The sequence below is a fragment of the Macaca fascicularis genome, chromosome 15, assembly GCF_037993035.2.
Source record: "Macaca fascicularis isolate 582-1 chromosome 15, T2T-MFA8v1.1".
NCBI lineage: Eukaryota > Metazoa > Chordata > Mammalia > Primates > Cercopithecidae > Macaca > Macaca fascicularis.
The window spans coordinates 62466758-62489822 of record NC_088389.1 but is presented as its reverse complement, the minus strand read 5'-3'; the positions used below and the strand labels follow the sequence as shown (position 1 = coordinate 62489822).

The following is a 23065-nucleotide window of genomic DNA, read 5'->3' as shown; positions in this document are numbered from 1 at the left end:
TCAGAAGCATGCTGGTGTCTAGTCCCCACGGCCTCTGAAATGGGGCCCCTAAGGAGACTGACTTCTAAGCAGGCAGCCACCATAAGCTAACCACTGAGAAGGGCTGGCTTCTGTGGGGGACTCCAGGCAGGCCACAGGGCAGCCACCACCATGACTCAGTGAGCTTGACAGGGCCATTCCACGGAGGGAGCTGAATTAGGACGACCCTCACAGCTCCCAAGGCTGGACCAGGAGGCAGGAGCCCCATGCAGTCCTGTACTGATGAAGACCCATTTTTTTTCTAGGAGATTTACGCTTTCATATGTATCCCCCGTGACCAGCCCACACACCTGGCTGAGAGATGGCTCTGCAGGGAGGGAGTCAGCAGGAGGGGAGGGGAGGGAAGAGGAGGGGAGGGGAGGGAAGAGGAGGGGAGGGGAGGGAAGAGGAGGGGAGGAAAAATATCTTGGCAGGCCAAGGAAAAAAAGTGAAGAAACCACCTAAGAGGGCAAATGCAGGGCTCAGTGGGAGGGGTCCAAAGATGTCCTGAGGAGCCCCGGTGGCATCTGCCTTGACACCAGGCCCACTGCAGACAGTCGCAATTTCATCCATCCATTCATCCATCAGATATTGACTGAGGGCCTACTAGGTACCAGGCACTGAGGATACAGCCCTGAACAAAGCAGACATCAGTTCCTGCCCTCATGGAGCTTATATTCCAGCGGTACAAACAAAACGGTAAACCAGACAAGTAAAAACGAAGCATCTGGCGTGCTAGATAATGATGGATGCTAAAGAGAAAACATGAAGCAGGAGACAGAATAAGAAATGTTGGGAGGAGGTGGAATTTTAGATGGAGTGACTGGGGATGACTCCACTGAAAAGGTGACTTTTGAAGAAAGAATGAGGGAAGCAAGAGTTCGCCATGTGAATATCTGTGGGAAGGGCCAAGCAGTAGGAACAGCAAGTGCAAAGGCCCTGAGGCAGGAGTGTGGGAGGTGTGTGGGTGGGACAGGCAGGAGGCCTGTGTGGCTGGAGAGAAGCCAGGGTGGGGAGGGGGGAGAGGACGCCAGGGAGGGAAGTGGGGAGGGGGAGATAGGTCAGGACTTTGGCCTCTACTCTGAGTGTGCACAGGAGGGACATGTCCTGACTCCGATTTTCACAGGCTTGCTGCGGCCGTGTTGTTGAGAATAAAGGGTCATGGCCGGCAATGGGGAGACTAGGAAATAGGCTGTTGCAAGGATTTACTGTAAGACTGACCTTCCCACTGAGTGGACACCTCTGGCCCTTTCAGTCCTAATGCCACAAGACTGGGAAGGGTCAGACCATGTGGCTATGCAAGCAGAGGGTCAGCTGGCCAAAGCCAAGGGCAGATGTGTGGGGCCAAGTATGTGGGGGCAGCTGGTGGAGGGAAGGCACACTGGATTCTAGTCCTGGCTCTGCATGACCTTGGGCCAGCCCCTTCCTCTCACTAAGCCTGTCACAAAAGCCATAAAAATGGGTCCCTAAGGGGTTGTGGTGAGGATTCTATGACAGGATGGGAGTGGAAGCTCTGGGTAAACTGAGGAGGGGTGTGGGTGCAGAGTCCTCTCTGGCCACACACCAGGAATGCAGGAGGACGATGCATCCCAATTCTCCACTAGGGGGAGCCTGGGCAATTCTCCCTCCCTCAGCAATGAACTTCCGAGACAGCAGTCCGACCTCCCTCATTTCAGAAGTCCCCAGCACCGCGTTCTGGGGTGGGAATAGATGTGCCCCTGAACGGTCCTCATGCTGCCTGAGATCCTGTGGTTGGCAGGACATGTTCTCTCCAAAAGATGTTCCACACAGCCCAATAGCAGTGATTTGAGAGGCTGGCACGTGGATCCATCATGCCATGACCCCCAATAAACAAACCAAAAAGAAGATGGAAAGGAAAAGCAACACAGGAAAGAGAAGCCACCCCTGGCTGGGGGCATTTGGTCTGAAGCAGGCAGGTGGGCGGCTTTGGGTTCAGCCCTGCCCAGGTTTGTGTGCCTGTTTCCTGTCTTGGCCCACAGGTTCTTCAAGGTGGCTCCTCACATGTTCACTAGGCATCTGCCCTGTGCCAGTCTGTATGCTGGGAGCGGGTAGTCCTGTGATGCAGCAGAAGCTCAGGCTCGTGAGCTCCCACCTACTCTCAGGGTCTCTTTCACCTCTCCATTTATCTGAAGGTTAAAAAGGCCCCATAAGTGCCCTTAAAACAGACCAAGGGGGCAGGCAGGGCAGGCATGCAGGGAAGGGCAGGTTGTTCATTGCAACAGAGTCACCGGCTGACTGGACAAGTGAGGACTGAGGTCCAGCCTGCTCTATAGTCGCCAAACCCTAAGTCCTGGTGTGGGGCTTCATCTGCTCAAGAGAAGGAAGGGAAAAGGTGCTGAGAAACAGCCTGGAGACAGCCCAGGGGAAACTTTACCACAAACCCTATTGCATGACCTCTCTCTCCTGCGGTAGCTGCTTCACGCTGCTGTCATTGATCAGGAGAAGACCGTAAGGATAAGTATAATGGATCTTCAAAGACAGGCCCACCTGGGTTCTTTTCTTTCAGTCTGCATTTATTTTATTCTTTTATTTTTTAGAGACAGGGTCTCACTCTGTTGCCCAGGCTGGAGTGCAGTGGCACCAGCATAGCTCACTGCAGCCTCAAACTCCTGGTCTCACACGAGCCTCCCGCCTCGGCCTCCCCAAGCACTGGGATTACAGGTGTGAGCCACTGTGCCCGGCCTCAACCTACATTTATTTAGTGTCAGTGATGTGCCAGGTACTATGAGAGGCACAAGTCATCTGTCAGGTGATGTCATCATGCCTTTCACCGATGCAGAAGCCGAGGCCCAGCCCAGTTCAGGAACGTGCTCTAGGGCGCATTACCAGGCAGAGGCAGGCTCCAGCTCTCAGGCCCCTGCGTTTTCTCTTGTTCAAAGGGCTCTAGAACCAGTGAGCCTACTAGGCTCTATCCTGGTACTATCACTTGGGCAAGTTACTCTGTGCAAGCTGATGCCTCCGCTTCCTACTCTGTGAAATGGGGTAACATCAACAACAGCCTTGTGGGAGCATTGCAAAAAACAGGCAGGTCGGGGAATGAAAGGCAGTTAGTGCAGGACTGGCATATAGAAGTGCTCAGTAGGAGCTGGGCGCAGTGGCTCATGCCTCCAATCTCAGCACTTTGGGAGGCCAAGGTGGGCGGATCAGGAGGCCAGCAGTTCGAGACCAGCCTGGCCAACATGGTGAAACCTCATCTCTACTAAAAATACAAAAATTAGCCGGGCATGGTGGCATGCACCTGTAGTCCCAGTTACTGGGCAGGGTGAGGCAGAAGCATCGCTTGAACCCACAAGGCAGAAGTTGCAGTGAGCCGAGATTGCACCACTACACTCCAGCCTGGTTATCAGAGTGAGACTCCGTCCCCCTGCCTCCCCGCAAAAAATAAATAACAGTGCTCAGTAGGTGTCAACTACTGCTACAAAGCAAGCCCTTTTCCTCACAGGAGCCCTGGGAAAAAGACTATACAAATGCAGGCTGAGGTCCAGAGATAGAAAGGTGACTTCCCTCTAAGGCTGGTAAACCTACAGGCAGGACTACGGCCAAGGGTGCTGAGTCCTGGTTTATGCAGCTTCTCAACCTCCCTAATTCTCCACTAGAGCCAGAGGAGTTCCAGGAGTGGACCTGGACAGAGATGGTCCAGGTATGGGGCAGGGTGAGGAGGGATGTGTTGTCAGGACTGGAAGACAAAGAGTGAGGAGCAGGGCAGGACTTGAACTTGATCCTTGTGGATGTGCAGGTGGGAGGATCCCTGTGCCCCAGCCGGACCCTGAGTCAGGGGACCCCAACTCCACCCTCACCTGCCCCCATCGGCCCAGGCCAGCTAAGGCTGGTGGGCCTGAGCGTGGGCCAGCCTCCCCCACCAGCCCACCTGCCTGCCCGCCTCCTCCGGCCCGGCCGGCATGGTGGCAGGCCCTGCCTGTTCCCCTGGGAGCCTGCCGCCAGGCCTGATGGCACTGACGGAGGGAGGGAGGCCGCCAAGCTGTCAGTCTGGAGGTGCCCCTCGGAGCCCCTCCTGGCTGGAGCTAGGAGGGTGGGCCGGCGCCGGAGCCGGGCTGTCAGGGCCTTCACAGAGACGAGGCCGGAGAGGCGCTGCCTGACAGCTCGCCCACCGAATTAGGACCATTTGCATGCTAATTTCCAGCGCTCTAACGGGCTGGCAGGCGGGCTGGGGTGTGGAGAGTGTGCAGAGAGAGGCACCGCGGCCTCCCCGCCCGCGACGGAACAATGCTTGACTGATCTAGCTGCGTTAACGAGCAAATTATGGTAATTTTGTTATTACAAATGCATAGAAATTTCCAAAGCAGGCAGTCATTCAGGGCAGCTCCCTGCTCCTCCCCACTCCTAAATACGGAGCCCCCTATTTGCACACACGGGCCAGGCACCCACTTCAGAGACCAAGATTTCCAGGTGCTTCCTTCCCTCAGTTCTCCCAGGGAGGCCCAGGGTGAGCCCGGCCAGAGCACCCATCGGGTCAGCAACCCTCAGCGCCTGAGCTCCCCACACTTTCCCTCTTGTCCCCCAGTAGTCTCTACCTAGCCCCTGGGCTTAGCAACCCTGCAGAACCTCCACATGCAAGCTGGGTTCTTTCCATCTGAGCAGGTAGCATGGGCGATTCTCCTAGGTCTTGAGAAATTCATTCAGTCATTTCTGTGCCCATTCTTTGAACTAGGCCCAGCACCCAGGAGGGACTCAGGGATTGTCTGGTGAATGAACAAGTGAGTGAAGGAAGGAGGCAGGAAGGGAAGAGAGGAGGGAAGGTAGGGGGATAGGCTGGGGAGAGAGGGAGAGAAGGAAGAAATGGAGGAAGACCAGAAAAGACCCGCAAATGAAGATAATCAAGAGACCCCACAAGGCCAGCCCACTGGTGGTATAATTAATCCAAGACTTCAACAGAGGAGTTTATTTGCCAACTAGCAACCCCTCCCAGTATTTATAATTGTCCACTGTCAAAATCACAATTTGTCCCAGTTTTTCTGGTAGTCTTCTTTTGATTAAAAGTATGTTTTTAGAAGCCTGCTCTGGTAGGCATCCAGACAGGAGCTGTTTCCAAAAAAGTGAGCTCCCAGCTCCCAGCAGTGAAGCGTGGGTCACTCCAGGAGCAGGGCTGGGCACGAAGGACGGCTCAGTAGTGCCACGCTGTGAAAAGCAAGTATGCCGATCCTCGGGCAGGTGGGGTGGGCCTGCGTCCACTCCTGCCCCCACCGGGCACCACTGGCAGTCCTCCTGCTTTATGACAGGGATTTCAGGTTGGGGCTGATGTTATTGAAAGGTCACGAAGCTGCCTCAAATCCGTTTTGGAAGTCAGTGGGGAATAAATCATCAATTACGGAGGAAACCAGCAGCGAGGAAGGTCTGCTCCTGGTGGCTGAGGAAGCGCGGGCGGGCCGGGCCTCACCAGGGAGCATTCGAGGGAAAGGCCTAAATAGAAGCCAAGACTTCAGAACCTCAGCTGGGGTCGTGGTCAGATTTTTCTATTTGTCTGATTTTCTAACTGGGTCACAGCTTCCAGAGGGAAACTGAACCCAGGAACAGAAAACAATCACTTCTTTGTGTCTGGCTACCTGACTCTGGGTGGGGGAGCTGTGGCCCCGGCGTGCCTGCAGGTCTCAGGCCAACCTCGGCCAGGCCTGGGGAGCCCACCATTGCCTGGGGCCGCTCAGGCACAGAAGCCTGAGACCCTGAGAGAAGATGTTTTTGTAGCTGGCCAGGTCCCAGGGCCTGGGAGAGGATCTGCGCTCAGGAAGAGCACAGAAAAAGTTGGGGTGAAGTGGGGGTCTTGATTTGGGTTGCTGTAGAAGCCAGGGCATCCAGGAACTATCCTTTTTATATCAGTTCTGCACAAAGATAGGAGACAAAATTGCTTCTTTTTTATTGCTTCGGTGAGGAACTGAGGGCGGTGGGGACGATAGGGCAGAAAGAGAGCCACCTGGCTCTCCCTCTGACTTGCCATGTGACTTTGCACAAGTCCTTTCCTCGCCCTCATCTGCACAGCCCTGGGTTGATTTCTAAGGTTGAGTCCAGCCCTGTCCATCAGTGATGGATGAAAAAGCAGCTACGGAACACACAACGGCCTCTCCAGTCCTCTCTGAGGTGGGGTTAGAACACACTCCACGCAGGCACAGCCCAGTCTACACGGGGCTAACAGCCTTCAAAGCTTCTCCTGCAGAAAAGATTTCTCCAAAGCCAAAGGCAAGGCCCTCAGCTAGGACCTCTGTTGAATCAGTGTCTTTGCTGCTGCCTGCAATGTCCAGCTCTACAGCCCACAAAAGGTCCTGAATGGGGTGGTGGGTGGGACATGGCTGGTCTCCTGCTTCCCAAGGCTAGATTCCAATTTCTTTGCATTTATTTTTCCAAATGTGTCTGGCTTGTTCCTGGGGAGTTCTTCTCTTCCCAGGAATCCCACACCCACAGTGCCCATGGAAGAGCTTTCATTCACAAAACTCCCGTGCAAAGTTCTAAGGGCTATGTGAAACTGCTTCAACCCGACTCCTTGGTATATACCTGGTGTCCCCGCGTAGACCTGCTCGTGACACACCCTTCTTTTGCATCACACCATGAAAGCAATTTCTGGGCTGTAACACAGTGTTTCTAAGAGTCACACTCCAAATTGGCAAAGTCCTTCACTTGTCATTTAGACTGAACCACTTGCTAGCAAACCACTTAAGCCTCAGTTTTCACCTCTGTAAAAGGGGCTCGTGAATAGCAAAGCTCTGTCCAGATGGGGGTTCGTCTTCTTAACATCATTGTCAACAAGACCTCACGATGGCCACAGCGGGCAGAAACCCTGCCCTGGCAGGACAATGCCCAAGGCATTTTTGGCCTGGCACTGCTCTTCAGGCAAAGGGTATTATGGTAACACAGTTGTCATTTCACATTTTTCTTTCCTCCCTCTTTTATCTCTCATTCTCTTTTCTACTCCTTTCCTCTTCCTTTCTCTCTTTCTTTCAGCCCTGGATTTAAGTCTCCCTGTTTCGGGCCCTTTATTTGTGCCCGTTGCACATAGACTCCTTATAAAGAAAATTCATTTGTTCAGGGTCACCGCATGGTTTTTCATTAAAAACAAATTACCCGCATTCAGGGAGGACATCTGGGCTTCACGGGTCCCATTAATGACTATATTTCCAGCCTCCCCAGCCCGGTTGGGCTCCCCTCGCCTGTCACCCCGCGTTCCTGGCCCCGGGAGGACAATGAGAGTGACAGGCAAGTGAAAGGGAAAACATGAGGGATGAGGGCGAGAGGCGAGTCCCCCGAGAGGGGAAGGAGGGAAAAGTGAAAAAAATAAATAACTCAAACAGAGGGTAACAAGGGCTATTGTCTCAGCATCTTCCTGTGAGAAGCCAGAGCAAATATTGGAAGAAGGTCTGGGGGCGTTTCAATGGCGCTCAAGCCCTGTTTAATTACACAGTCGGACCCTAACTTGCCCTGGACTCTGGACCGGGCGAGATGGGGAGGGGCATGTGCTGTATTCAGATAAATGCCACCCACAGCTACTGAGCACCTACTGCAGGCAGCACCTACTGCAGGCAGGGCCAGGGTCTGAGAGGAATTCCAGGCAGCCCTGACCTCAGAAGCAGCCGGGAGATGGGCGCACGGGGTCTGAACGGCAGTGCCCTGGGGGTGCACACAGTGGGGAGATGAGGGACTGCGGTGGGAGGCTGCCTGTAAGAGAGAGCCTTTAATTTGGGTCTAGGAGCATATGTCAAGCACAGACAGGTGAGAATGGGGAGGGAGAAAGGAATATACCAGAATTCCAAGTGTGAGCTCCCTAACATCCCAGCGGGAAGAGCTCTTCCTGGGCCATAAAAGAACTCGAGTTAGGAAGGCCACCCATGTCAGTGAGGGAGCACCTTCCCTGGCCCCAGAGCCCATAGATAGTCTCCATTTTTCTCAGTCTCCACGGACACCAGGGGCTCAGAGACCCTAAGTTCCAGGCCCCAAGACCAGCTGCTCCCTGACTGGCCGTATCCCCCTGGCAATGTAACACCACCTCCCTGAACCGAGTCAGCCTGCCTCCAAGATGGACATGCATACTCCAACCTCACAACATGCTTTCAAATGGCAACTGGGGCTAACAGCTGTGTGTCCCTTGACAACTCTAAAGCACCATGCAGGTTGGGGGTCAGGAAGCATGGGACTTGTTGGTAGAATGAGCTTACGGGCATGGATGGTTTGGCCTCATTTGAGAACGCTCTCCTTTTGGAAGGTAGGAGCCGAGCTCCACTGGTTCTCACTACCCCGAGGGCTTCAGTCACTGCCAGAAGTTCTCTGGATAGGAGTATCCCAGGTAGAGTGACCCTCAGGGTTAGAGGCAGCGGTTGGTCCAGATGAAGACTGACAGCTGTCAGGGCCTTGGAGACAGGGGCTGCAGATCTCAGCAAGTCAAAGGGAGTCAAACTCTGACAGCCCCAGTAGATTAAAGCTGGGTTTCGGAAAGAGTGCAGTTAAGTACAGGAGCAAAGCACATCTCAGAACCTTTGTCTTCATCGTCCCTGCCCCGCCTGAAACACTCATCTTCTCCCTCCTCACTCCACCTCCCACTGGCTAACATATGTTTCTCTCTCAACAATAAACCTGAAAATTGTCTCTTCCTAGATTCCTCCCTTGCCCTAAGGGCAGCACCGCGGATGACTTGGAAAGCTTTAGCTGTGCCCCTATTCTTTGATGTGCTTTCTCAATCTCAGCAAAACTCTCTGCAAAAGCATCTTCAGACATGCCTCCCACCCAGCCCTACTATACAGAGATTCCAAGCCCCTCTATGTCTAACATCCCCAATCTAGGCTCGATCCCCCTTTTCTGTGTTCCCAGAGTCCCTGGGCTTGCCTGTTACCACAACTGGCCTCCATAGCCCCTCACAGATTTGCCTGACAAGGGTCATGGCTTTTGATCTTGTATCCTTAGGCTAATGCCCGGCACATGTAGATGCTCAATACATGTTGGAAGGGAGAAGGAAAGGAAGGAAGTAATAGTGGATAGAAGGATGTATAAATAGATGGATGGATGGACAAGTAGATGGATGGATGGATGGATAAACAGATGGATGGATGGATGGATGGATGGATAAATGGATGGATGGATGGATGGATGGGTGGGTGGATAAACAGATGGATGGATAAACGGATGGATGGATGGATGGATGGATGGATGGATGGATGGATAAATGGATGGATGGATGGATGGATAAATGGATGGATGGATGGATGAACAGATGGATGGATGGGTGGATGGATGGATGGATGAACAGATGGATGGATGGATGGATGGATGGATGGATGGATAAATGGATGGATGGATAAATGGATGGATGGATAAATGGATGGATGGATAAACAGATGGATGGATGGATGGATGGATGGATGGATAAATGGATGGATGGGTGGGTGGATGGATGGATGGATGGATAAATGGATGGATGGATGGATGGATGGATGAATGGATGGATGGATGGATGGATGGAAGGATGGATGGATGGATGGATGCATGGATGGCCACTGCAACCTGATCAGCTCAAGGCCCCACAATTATTTATTATGTTCAATACATTTCAACAGGCTCTCTCCCAAGCCCTTTCTTCTAGGACATGGAGGCCCCTCTCCATTCTACCCCATAGCACATCATGCATTAAATGCACTATAATAATGATACTTTTCACTCTAAAAACACAAAAAGCTTATTTTTATAATTTTATTTTGAAATTATTTGGCCACAAGTAATCTAATTGATGATTAGCTACAAATTCTCAGCAATTGAGGCACAAATTTAGAAATTCTTTTAAAGCAACAAAATCTAATCTAAAAATGGTTTTTAAATGTAACAAAATTTTTGTAAGCCCTAAATTTAATAGTTAATGAAGTTAACAACGTTACAATTTGTAAACATTTAATACAACATTTATTAATGTCAGTTTTCTAGTTTCCTATTTTAATTTTAGAGGTAAAAGGAGCTTTGTTTGGGCCTCAGATTGTTGTAGATTCCTAAAAAGCTCCTGGGACATTAGCCCAGGGCCTCTCCAGGGCCCTGCACTTTCATTTAGGATCCTGTGGGAAGTCTTGGCTGGGACACCAACCTCCTCTTCCAGGAGCTCAAGTCTGGTAGAGGTGGAGACGCACTCGTAAATAATGTGATAAAAAGTAAAAGAAAAGGGAAGGAGTGCATTGGGACCCAAGCCTCAAAGGGGCAGACTACTGCCGTCCAGTGGATGAAGGGGTTGGTCTGAGCCCTGGACACTCCTGCATAGGGTGCCCTCATGGCTGGGGCTACCTGGTCCAGGCTCCTCCTAGAACTTCAGCCTCTCCTTCCCATCCCACCTCCAGGTAAGCCAGGCCCAAAGTACTTTCTCCCTGTTTGCCCCCAACCAAGACTCAACCACAAAACAGAGGGAATTGCCACCTGCCCTTTTGGCAGGCCTTTTGGCAAGCAGTACTACTGGGAGGTGCCTGCAGCAGTGTGGCTTAAACCCCAGGCCCGGCGTCAGGTTGCTCTGCCACCTGCTGAGTGGCAGGGGCTGAGGATGGCTCCTACTGCCACTCTGTGGGCCCTGTGCGTTCCTGGGCTGCAGTCCTTGTCCAGTCCTTAGAGTTTATCTCCTGAATTCGTGTCCACTCTGTCTCTGGTCAGAATCTGACTTGGTCATCAGGAATTAGGATAAGAAGGCCTAAGGTTCAGCAAGATCACTGTCCTCAGGACGCCCTCACTTTGGGCTGTGCACCTCCAGGTTCCTGTCTGCACTAACGGGGGACCCCCAACCTCTCAGGGCTGGGAGAACCTTTAAGCCCTCCAGGCCCACCCTGACCCTTCCTCAGCCATCCAATGCTTAGCCCTTCCACAAACGCTTCAGTTTCTTCTAAAACAAACTCTGATAGCATTCCCCTTCATCTCCTAAAAAGCCATCACAGTCCAGTCATTTTGTTTGTTGTTCATTTCTAAGAAATACCATTAGTAGAAAGACATCAGGAAGAAATTGTAAGTCAGGATCCCAAACACATGTTCTCACATACTCATGACCAGGTCGGTGCAGTTGGATCCGGGTCCTGCCAACTACCATCAGAAGGAGCTGGAAACTGGGGAAATCTAACAAGTAGATTCAGCCCAGAGCAGCACCAAAGCTGTCCTCAGCCGCTGGCTCTGAGCTCCCCCAGCACTGCACACTCCCCAGGCGGGCCAGTGAGCACCGACTTTGGACAGGGCACTCTCCCAGCTGAGACTCTGCTTCTCAGCTGTCCTTGCAATGGGTTCGTAGGAAATAAGAACGTTTCCCAGCACCCGTGAGCCTAGGATATTCTCTCTCCCCATCTCCATGCTCCCACAAGGGACACTGCTTTCAAAGATGGAACAAATTATGGTGATCTTCACTACCTCTCTCTCACCCTAAGATTGCAGATTCCAGTCTGAGAGCCCTCCTCCCAGGTGCACAGGCCCCGAAAACCAGCCCTGGCCAGCCCCAGCAGTTTCTGGGCCTTCCCAATCGAGACATGGGAGCAGCGTGTAAGGTCAGCAAGTCCTCAGGCTCTTCTCCTTCAGTCCAGCCCTTGGAAGTGATTACCAGATTACACATGACAGCCAGGGCCACTGCCTTATTATTCACAGCCCCAGATCTGAAGGGAACTTGGAAGCATTTGCTGCTCGCTTAGAACAGAGGTGACAGGGCTCAGGGAGCCCTCCAGTTCGGTCAGGAGCTGACATTAGCAGGGATAAACATCACTGACTTAGAAACTTTGAATGGCAGGAGCAGAAAGCCCCCTGGGGTGCATTCAGCTCAGCCTCCCCAGGCCCTGCCTCCTGCTTTAAGAGAGAGCAGGGAGTCCCAAGGTCATGTCCCAAGGTCATGCTCTGAGTATCTGGCAGCTAGAATCAGAACCTAGGTCTCCTAAATTCAAGTAGGACTTTCATGTCCCCAGAGTCTTTTCCATCTCTGAGGCTTTTGTAATTCTTTTCTTCCCAAATGCAGGCAAGAGCTGAGAAAACCTACATGCGGGTATCAGTTTCTCCTCACTCTCAGCATCACTTCCGTGCAGGGCTCCTGGAGCTTTAGTCACAAAGACTGTCCAGATCACATCACTCTAGACCCCTCGCCCCCCACCCTATGAGGGCACAGGCAGCCCTGGCTTTCAGACTCGCATCCACATCTGCCTGAGCAGAGCCTACTCTCTGCAAGGCTACTGGATGCTCAGCCTCATGCCCAGAGGTTTCCAGGGCTGAGGGGTGGGTGTGACTGGGACCCTTCTTCCCTAGATCCAGCCTTCCCTTCCAGCTCATCTCCCACCAGCCCCAAAAGGCTTTGGTCACTCCCAGCTCCCTCCCTGATGCCCACGCTCTCTGGTTCCCCGGGGCTTCTCACGCACTGGTCCCTTACCCAACAATATCCCTCCAGCTTCACAGACTGGCAAACTCACTCTTCAAGGTCCAGCTCAAATGACCTCCTCTGATAAGTCTTCCCTGATTTGTCCCACTCCACCCCATTGCCTCAGCAGACTCAGTAGCCCCCTCACCTGCATTTCCCGAACGCTTTATAGATTCCTAGGTCTTAGCTCTTAACATTAGCACATCGGAATTTTTATATATCCATCTCTCCAACTAGACTGTGAGCTCCCTGAGGGCAGGGGCTGTGTCGGCAACTCCACCCCAGCCCAGAATTGGCACCCAGGGTCTCTTAGGAAATGTTTGGAGAATGAATGAATGAACAAGTGAATGGCCTCCGGCATTTCATCCTAGCTGTGTCTGGGATTCCCCAGGGTCAAGTCTATATTCCTGGTGTGGCAGAGTGACTGGAGGCCACTAGAGGGCAGCAAAGAGTCAGGAACGAGCAACAGGTGTGCACCCTAGAGCCCAGGGTCAGGTTGGCAAAGGGGCGGCGTGGCCAGGCCAGAGAGCTACCAGGAGCCCCAGCGAGGAGCTTAGAAAGAAAGTCAGGGGTGGAGGGAAGTTAAGAACAAAGGCTGCTCGTTCCCTGAGCAAACGCTCCCTGAGCCTGATGCTTAGGTCACGGAGGTGCCTAGAGAGCACTGGTCCTCTCTCCGTCTGATGCTCAAGTCCCCACCGCCAAGTTCTCACCAGTGTCCGCTGGACCCTCCCAAGTCTGCCTATTCCAATGTCTTCAGTACTAATCATAGGAAAGGTTCTTGATACAAGGCTGAAAAAGGTAGCCCTCTGAATCCTGTTCACCGGTCCCGGCCATGCCAAGGAACTGGGCAGTATATATTTTCCCTGTTTCACATGCTTAACCAGACCCAGAGAGTGGAAGTGACATGTCAGATGGCACAGTGTCCCTGGCTGAGCTGGGCCAGAGTCTTGTCTGGTACTGCATCCCCCACCCCTAAGGCTGCATGCTTGGCACAGAGCAGGCCTGTAGGGCAGGTAAGACGCAGAATCAGGGGTGGTCTTGCCAGACCACAAAAGAAACCTTCTCCTCCCCACTCTAGAACCTCAATACCCTTCCTACCTCCCACAGACGGTGTCTCTGTAACTGCACAACCATCATTTCAAACAGCAGCAAGGCAGGCTCCGAGAGGTCACAGAGTTCCTCTGTGGTCACACTGCTAATAATGGTGAAGCCACATTCTTGCCAAAGCACCCTTAGCTTCTCTTGGGGCATCTGCACATCTCTGTCTGGACTGGCCCTCGCCCCACGCTCCTGGGGCTCATGCACCTGCCTGCAGAAGGCCTCACCTGCATGTCTGCTTGGCCTCCAAAAGTTGCCAAGCTCAGATCCTAACCTTGCTGGCCATCAGCCTCCACTCAGTGGGCTCCCCTCCCTGCCAATCCCACTTGTCTGGCCTAGGCTGGACTCCCACCCCTGGGAACCCATGCCAGCCACTAGGCTTAGCCTTCTGCCCTACCCCAAAGCCCCCACCCTCCTCTCCAGATAGCCGAGCACACACGGTTCCCAGTCCAGCTCCAGGGCCGCCTTTGCCAGAATGCCTTTCTCAGTTGCACCAACCACAGCTGCCTCTCCGTTTTCTCCAGACCCACTGCATTCGGAGACTGCCTGACTCCTACTTGGCAGTGCTCTCGTTTCTGACTGGATTCTTCTATAATTGACTCTCCCATTGATCCATGGGCTCCAGGGGGTATGAGCTCTGCTGGAGAGCTCTTGATTTGAGCTTTAGCATGCCGGCTCGGTGTCTTTGTTCACCATCGTATCCAGCCCAGGCCCCTGTGTAAATAATAGTAGCAATAATAATGAACACTTATGTGCCACTCCATATGTGCCAGTCAGAATTCTAAGAGTTTTCATGTATATTACATCACCTAATGCTCACATTTATTATCATTATCCCCATTTTATACACGAGGAGGAAACCAGGGCCCTGAGGAGTTACATAACTTGCCCCAAGTCACACAGCTAGTGAGAAGCAGGACTGTGACTCAGAACCAGGCAGTCTGGCTCAGGTACATGCTCTTAACCACCCAGCCTCCCACTGCTTCCCCATGTGGCGGCCATTCTAACAGCACTACCACTCCCAGCCCTGGGTCAGCCCAAGCCTCCTTGGTTGCATCACCCCAGCCCCGGACTCAGGGCCACAGCACACCTGGCAAAGCTCTCCTTGGCAGCTCGGCCAAAAGCTCTCCTTTTTAATTTCAGCTACTGTGTCCTGAGTGCGACTAGGTGCTAGGAACTGTGCCGGGAACTAAGGACACAACTGTGAACAAAACAGACATAGCCCTGATTATTGTACAGCTCTGATGTACCATACAGACCTGAAGAGAAGCCAGAGAGGAACGAGTAAACCACACACTAAATGACGTCAGCTGGGTTTAGTGCCACACATGAAAAGAGCAGGAAGCTCTGGGATAGGAATGATGGGGGGGTCCTCGTTCAGAGGGCGTGTGGCAGGCAGAATTGTGGCCCCCCCACCAAAAATATCCACATCGTAATCCATGACTATGTCGGGTTACACGGCAGAGGGGAATTAGGTTGCAGATGAAATGAAATGCACTAATTAGCTGTCCTACACATGGGCAGATTATCCTAGATATCCAGATGGGTCCAAGGGAAACACAGAGCTCTCTAAGCGAATGAGGGAGGAAGGAGGGGCAGCCGGATAAAGACTCAGCCCAACGTCACCAGTTTTGACAAGGAAGGCAGGGGCCAAAAGCCAAGAAATGCAGGCAGCAACAACAAGCTAGGACAAGAAAGCAAATCATTCCCTCCTAGCACCTCCAGAAGAAACAAGCCTTGCAGACACCTTGACTTCAGCCCAGGGTGACCTATTTCCAGAATCAGAGGGTGAAAAGAGTCTGTTGTTTTAAGTCACTCATTTGTGGTCATCTGTCATAGCAGCAACAGGAAACTCAAATATATTTGGTCACTGGGGAAGGCCTCCCTATGGAGGGGAAACCCAGATAGGTGAGAGGGGACCAGGCAAGCTGGGCAAAGAGCAGAGAGGGCCCCTTAAGCAGAGGAACTTGCAGATGCTGAGGCGGGAAGGAACAGGTCTCTCTCACACCTCCTGTGGCGTCCAGTGGACCCTGTGCCTTCCCGGCCCACATGGCTGGGTCCACCTCTCCTCTGGCCTCAGGCCCCCACTCGACACTGCACCCTCACCTACTTCTTTAAGAAAATAAAAGCCATCAGTTTAGTGAGTGCCTCAATTGAAAGGCATCTAGAAATGATGTCCATCAATCCATGGCAAGTGGAGTGCCCAGGACCACAGGGACCCCACCTAGTGCCTTTGTGCACATTGTTCTGGCAGACCATGTGGGATGGGGCACCCATTGGTTCCTCAAAGATAGCAACCTTTTTTCTCAGACTCACTAAAGCCAAAGGGCAGTGAACTCCCCTTCCTTTTTCCTCTAGCCCAGAATTTGTAAAAATTTTAAATGCCGTGTCAATACCTGTTGGGTTGCAAAATATCTTCAGGCAGGAATCAACTGGTTACACCAATCAAGACACTACGAAATCTTTGGTGCAAAACTTTCGGCATTTTCTGGGACATGGTGGAAATAAAATTTGAAAACTGTTTCCTTTCTAAGCTGATATAAGATGCGACATTTGCTTTCTTCAACATAACTGCTCTGCAAATGGCGATGCAGAGTTTACAGAGCTGCAGAGTTTAGTGAATCTGCAAACCCTAGAGAAGACCAAGAAACTATGTTTTGCAGACATGGGGATGCCCTGGAGCCAGAAGGGGCAGACAACTCCGATGACAGAATTGGAAATCAAGCTGAACACAAATTCAAGCTAACAAGCTGACATTTAGTAAGGAAAAACGTGACGTCCACTTTTTCAGGCTCTGAAGTGTGGCTGTGGAAGCATATGCCGAGGCAAGCATGCCTTCCTCTGTGTGTCCTCCAAGCACATTTACAATAAAAGTCTTCACTTAGAAATGAAGTGGTGGCTGGGTGCAGTGGCTCATGCCTGTAATCCCAACACTTTGGGAAGCTGAGGCAGGAGGATCGTTTGAGCTCCGGAGTTGGAGACCAGCCTTCACAATACGGCGAAACCTGTCTCTACAAAAAATACAAAAATTAGAGGGCGGGGTGGCAGGCGCCAGTAGTCCCAGCTACTTAGGAGGCTGAGGTGAGAGGACCACCTGAGCCCAAGAAGTCAAGTGAGCCAAGAAGTCACCTGAGCCCAAGAAGTGCAGTGAGCCAAGATCACGCCACTGCGCTCCAGCTTGGGCGACGGCCAGACGGAGACTCTGCCTCGATAAAAAAAAAAGAAACGAAAAGAAAAAACAGTGAAAGTAGTGGCAGCTAAATGTTTTCTAAAGCCTACAGCGGAAAAAACACCCCAAAGATTTCGGGTTTCCCTCCATATTGCACCACCAGCCCACCAGTTTCACCAGTCCACAGGGAGTGAAACAGACCTCGTAGCAAAACAGACGATTGCAGCGTAGCAGCCTCAGAGAGACAAAAGCAAGAGAAACAGATGTCCCAGAGCCTTGTTCCACTTGTTTCTCCAAACATGCCAACAGGCCCTCGGGGTCAATGAAAGGGCATCATCGCCTTTAGCACCATCACAATTCAATGAATGCCTTCTGGATTCAGAAGCCCAAGAGGTCATGAATCAGAATCTGAACAAACACTAAGCTGAAGTTCTCAAGCGGGTTGTGGTATATCCACGTCCTACATATCTTCGTCCTACTCCCTGGAGCCTGATAAAGGGAGGCTCCTTATATGTAACCTGTGAATGTGACTTCTGGTGAAAGGGAAAAAGGTGTCTTTGCAGATGTGATTGATTAAGGATCTTGCGATGGGGGGATCATCCCGGATCCTCCAGGTAGGACCAAAATGCATACGTATCCTTATAAGAGAGAAGAGGCAGATTTGACACACAGAGTAGAAGGCAACGTGAAGACGAAGCAGGGAAACACCGAAAGCACCTGCCATGGAGCACGGCAGCTGCAGCCAGAGAATGCCAGGAACCACAAAACCTGGAGGGGGAAGGAAACAGATCTTTCCCCAGGGCCTCCAGAGGGAGCACAGCCCTGCCAACACCTTTGGCCCAGTGATACTGACTTCAGACTCCTGTGCTCCAGAACTGTAAGAGAACACAGTTCCGTGGTTTTAAGCCACCAGGTTTGGGGGAGATTTGTTACAGTAGCCACAGGAAACTAACACACAGGTCCATATAATTTTCCTGGCCTCCCTCCCTTAGCCAACATTCACAAAGATAACTTGACATGTGTTAGGGGCCATGAAGGGTGCAGAGATTAATCAGGTCCCAGTGAGAGTGGCGGACGTGGCGTAGGGGACCGTGCCTTGAACACGCTGGGTCATGTGATGAGGCAGAGCCAGGCACAGGCGTCTTCCCCTAGAGGGGGCCATCCAGGAAAGCTTTTCTGAGCAGGGGAGGTCTGCACTCAGCCCTGAAGGGTGAAGCTGGATTCTGACAGGTCAAGGTGGGAAGCTGTCCAAGAATGATGAAGGAACTGATGGGTGACAGTCCAAGGTGTGCTGGGCGCCAGAGAGCGGTCAGGGTCAGGGAGGCTGGGAGAGGAGGCCAGAAAGGCAAGTTGAGGCCAACCACGGTGAGGCCTGACAGGCAGCCCAGGGCCCCTGCTCTGCCAAAGGGTGGACCCTTTCTGTTCTGTGGGTCAGTGCCGGGGGTAGTGTCTGCAAAAACAATGTCCACAGGCCACCCAAGAAACAGATTTGGAAATTTTGTTGGAAACAAGAGTCCCAAAGACCTGACCCTGTTTGTCCATGGAGAAACAGGAACTAAGGGCTGTGCGGCTGAGCTTGCAATCCCAGCCCTGATGCCAGGCCTGGCACCGAATAAATGCTGGGGGATGCATGAAAAGAGACAGCAAGGAGGCCGGGGCAAGAGGAGAAAGAGGAAAAGACGGGGGAAGAGGAGACAGAGAGATGCAGAAGGGAAGAATGGAGGGAGAGAGAGAAGGAAGAAGTCATGAGCTCCCAGGCAGCAGGCTCCTCTGCCAAAATGCTTGTTTTCCTCCCTCCACACTCGTGCACCTCCCTCTGTGCCCAAGGACAGAGTCCCATGGGGCCCTGAGGCCACCCCTGTCCAGCTGCTGCCAGGCTTGGTGAAGCTGTGCCCCTGCTCAGGCCTGTGATTCCTGCTGCCCTGTTAATGGGCAAGGAGTCGCCATCCATTCCCACTGGAGGCTCTGCCAGGCCTGCAGCCATTTGTGTCTTGAGCCTGGTAATTAGGGCTGGAGGAATCCTGGGGGCCAGAGGGCAGGCTGTGTTTGGATAAACTTGGCAAAGTTCAGCTGCTTCTCTGAATTCAGCCTCTTTGGGGTTTCCAGTGGGGAGCTGAGAGGACCGGCTGGGTGGCCTCAGCTTCACCACTGACATGCTTTCAGAACAGGTTCCAGGGCTGTCCCTGCCCCTCTGTCATCACAGAGAAGCTGGAGTTGACAGATTCAGAGGGCACACCCAGGCAGCCCAGGGCAGAGGAAGAAGTGCCTCCCCGGGTGTGGGGAGTGCTGGGAGGGAGGTAGAAGGGGCCAAAGACTGGGGTTTGAGTCCTCCGCCTGCAAGCTGCACAGCCCCCGGAAATTCCCTGGTTCTCTGGGGCTTCTCTGGCCCTTGTGGAAAACAGGGATTACTCTCCTAACCCTGCCTCCCTTGCAGGACTGTTGCGTCATAGCACTCAGGGGAAGTCCGTGTTATATAAGGCACTACAGAAGCACGACGGGCCATTCATGGACGCGGCTTGGGATTCATCTCCCAAGGCTGCCTGGACTTACTAAAGGTTGGAAAATGAGGAGTCGGTGGGGCAGGGCAAGGGGAAGGGTGGTGTGTGTCCCGCCACCTCTGTGATCTGCCACGGGTCCATCCTTGCAGCAGACCAAAGTTTTGCAGGCGGGAACCTGGCAGACCTCCCTGGCATTGGCAAGGCCCAGGACAAGAGTACACACGGAGGCCGTTTCCCATGTGTCTCATATTTAAAAATCATCAATCAAGCTAGCAAACCGTTAAATGAAATATGCTCCATCCTCCTACCTTGTTAAATACATCTTCGAAACAACCTGGAAGGCCAGGATCGAATGTAGAATTCTGGACCTCCTTAGTGTTCTGTGCCAGGACATGGCTGTAGGGGGAGCCGGCCTGGCTACGATCCGTCCTGCTGAGCTCCCCACCCCAGGATCCTCATCACCACGTGGGCCTTGCACACGCATGAGTGGACACCCAGCCCTCACATCCAAGCTCCGTCCACATTCTCGACAGAGAGCCAGGCCTTGGGCCCAGGGATGCACACACCAGTGACATGGGCTGGCTTTAGGAGGATGGCCCAGGGGAAGAAGCCTATTTGGGCGAGACTCCAGCATGAGTTAGGAAGAGGGGTGTGGGCGTGTCCGTTTGGCCCTGCAGTCTCTCCCCAGTGCATGGGAGAGGGGTCATGGCTTCAGCAGGGCTAGAGTGGGGCCCTCTAAGGCGTGGCTCCCTTATTTATTTATTTATTACATTTTATTTATTTATTTTTTTTTTGAGACAGGGTATCGCTCTGTCACCCAGGCTGGAGCGCAGTGACGTGATCTCAGCTCACTGTAACCTCTGCTTCCTGGGTTCAAGCAATTCTCCTGCCTTAGCCTCCCAAGTAGCTGGGATTACAGGTGCATGCCACCACATCTGGCTAAGTTTTGTATTTTGTTTGTTTAGTAGAGACAAGGCTTTGCCATGTTGGCCAGGCTGGTCTCAAACTCCTGGCCTCAAGTGATCTGCCCGCCTCCGCCTCCCATGGTGCTGGATTACAGGCGTGAGCCACTGTGCCCGGCCTATTCTGGCTTTTTTAAGTGCCCAGAGACAGTCAAGAGTGTGTGTTAGGAGGAGATAAGGCCCTTAGAGCCCCAGGCACTGAAACAAGCTGTGTGGTCCCCTGTAAATGACTCTACCTAAGAGAGAGCATGGTGACTATAGTCAATAATAATGCATTGCATATTTCCAACCCCTAAAAGAGAGGTTTTTAATGGTTCTCACTACAAAGAAATGATAAATATTTGAGGTGACAGGTATGTTAATTAGCTTGATTTGATCATTCCACAATGTATACACTGTCAAACACCACACTGTACCCCATAGATACACTGAACTATTTGTCTATTAAAAATTAAATTAAATAAATAAAAACTTTTAGAAATTATTTTTAAAAGGAGACAATGCTAACTCATAAAAGATGTGTAACAACATCCAATGGAGGCCTGATTTTCCCCCTGATTTTTAAAAACATCTTTCAAGAAAGAATACTTTGGGTATTTCTGCTATGCTAATGCCCTTAACACCCAGACAGCCAGCACCACTTGTCCCCATACCACCCCACAATGTAAGGAGACATGGCGGCCTCCTCTCCAAATGTCTTAAAATGGACACATCGCCAGCCTGGGGGGATCAGGTTCCAATGGCCACAGGGTGTTCTGCTTAGAATCAAGTGACAAACCCACCATCCAACATCCCGTCTGTACTGAACACATTATCCTCAACCCCAAGGAGTAAGGCCACCGTGAGCACTGCAGAGCCTTCTGCTCGTTCATGCCACATGATTGTGTGGGAGAGAGAGGGTGGGGGCCGGGAGGGAGGGAAGCTTGGGGAGAAGGCTCGCTCCGCACTGGCTGGGTGACCTGCAGCCAGCCCCTGCACCCTCTGTGTTCACACTCTGTATGTGGCCAACGAGGGGCTGTTTGAGTGACAGTCAAATACCCTCCCCCCACCCCCGGTGTCCTCCCTGGTGCTGCTGCTGGCTGGTCCAGGGCCCACTGCAGGCCCAGCTGCAGAGAGCGCAGACCTCAGCCTGATTTATTCAGGTCCGCTTCTCAGAAGCGTAGAGGTCACCCAGGGTGTTTGGGGGGATGCCCCCCCACCGAAACCCCGTCCGCTGCCTGCTGTGGAGACGCCGACAGTGCAAACTCACCAGGCACCATCCCTGTCAGCGTCGGCGCTGAATAGCTGCCCTGTCCAGCGGGGGGAACGTGTGGAGGGTACCCGGGGAGGGTCGTGCTCGCCAAGTCACGGCCTGAGGAATCAAAGCAACAAATCACAGGGTGAGCATCTCCGCGGCCAGCCGCTCATGTCCACAGCTCCCTGGACGCTTCTGCACATTTGTCACATTTGGACACTGAATGGCAATGTGCCCCCAGCTCCCCCGTCGCTCACACGCGCTCTCACAAACACACACACACACACACACACGCATGCACACACATCTCCAGCCACCCTCGCTCCACTCAGCAAGAACGGAGTCAGGGCTGTGGCCTGTTCCTGGGAAATCGGAACCCCCAGCTTGGGAAGGCTGGGCAACGCAGGTAACAGCACGCCCTGACTCCAGCCAGCTCTCCCTACTCTCTACTCCCCAAGAATGCCTGGGACCTCTCCATCTCCACACTGTTGCTTCTGCTATGTCCTCTGCACAAAGTCCCCCTTCCTCCAACTGCACACAGCCTGCCACCACCTGCTTTCAAAGACCAGCTCAAATGCCGCCCTCCTCCTCTCCTCAATAGCCCCCCTCAGTGAACAAGGGGTACATCTGCCTCAAACCCTATAGTCCCATATTTGGCTTAGTACTGAATTTTTCCTCCTTCAGCCTAGAGCTGTTTCTTCATTCAGCGAAGACGCAGGAAGCACCTCCCAGTGCCAAACACTGTTCTAGCGCTGGGACATGGAGGTTAAGGCCTCAGCCCTCAAGGTGTACACACTCCCATGGGTGAGTGTCCAGCTCTTTCAGGCTGCTGTGCTTCTGACCGTGAGTCCAGAGTGTCCACGTGTCTCTCAGCTGGGACAGTCACCATTGCTGATTGGCTCCATCATGCAGAGGAAAATTCAATTGCACAGTTTTGATGGGCGTGCATGTTGGGGTAGAGGCCAGGACCACATAAGGGGGTGCTGCCAAATCTGTCTCCTGCAAGATGGGGGACATTATCCCAGAAGGCGGCTGCCTGGTGCAAGTGCTCACATCCTACCTGGCTGCCTGGGATGGATTAGAGGATCCTGAGAGGGCAGGTGACTTGCCCAAGGATACTCGGCTGACCTAAGGCAAGGCTGGGGCTGAGAGTCAGCCCCCCTGCCCCCGGGAGTGGATCCTTTCTTCAACGGTGGGTTGCTCTCAGGGTCATTTCTGAACCCCAACAGTTTCTGCTGCGTTACACATGCTTTAAAACCTTGATCCCTAGAGCAAAGGTTCAGAAGATCAGTGCCTCACCAAAGCACTCAAGAAGCCAGATAAAAATCAATAAAAAGAACCCAGGGAAAGAAGAAGGAAGGAATTAACGAAATAAAAACAGAAAATAATTAATTAGGGGCGGGCTGTGGCTCACGCCTGTAATCTCAGTGCTTTGAAAGGCTGAGGTCAGGAGTTCAAGACCAGCCTTGCATATATATATATATAAAAATTAGTCAGGCATGATGGCACACGCCTATAATCTCAACTACTCGGGAGGCTGAGGCAGGAGAATCGCTTGAACCTAAGTGGTGGAGGTTGCAGTGAGCTGAGATGGCACCACTGCACTTCAGCCTGGGAGACAGAGTGAGATTCCATTCAAAAAAAGGAAAGAGGCCGGGCGCGGTGGCTCAAGCCTGTAATCCCAGCACTTTGGGAGGCCGAGATGGGCGGATCACGAGGTCAGGAGAT

General features: G+C 52.6%; 1 protein-coding gene across 2 annotated transcripts in view; it reads right to left on the bottom strand.

The window, feature by feature from the left end:
- Nucleotides 1-23065, bottom strand: part of PAX5 (paired box 5) — a 199264-nt gene that overhangs the window by 26632 nt on the left and 149567 nt on the right. For both annotated transcript variants that reach the window (XM_005581286.5, XM_015436980.4), the window contains exon 8: nucleotides 21353-21454. In XM_005581286.5, the coding sequence (XP_005581343.1) occupies nucleotides 21353-21454 (102 nt within the window). The remainder of the gene's footprint in view (nucleotides 1-21352; nucleotides 21455-23065) is intronic.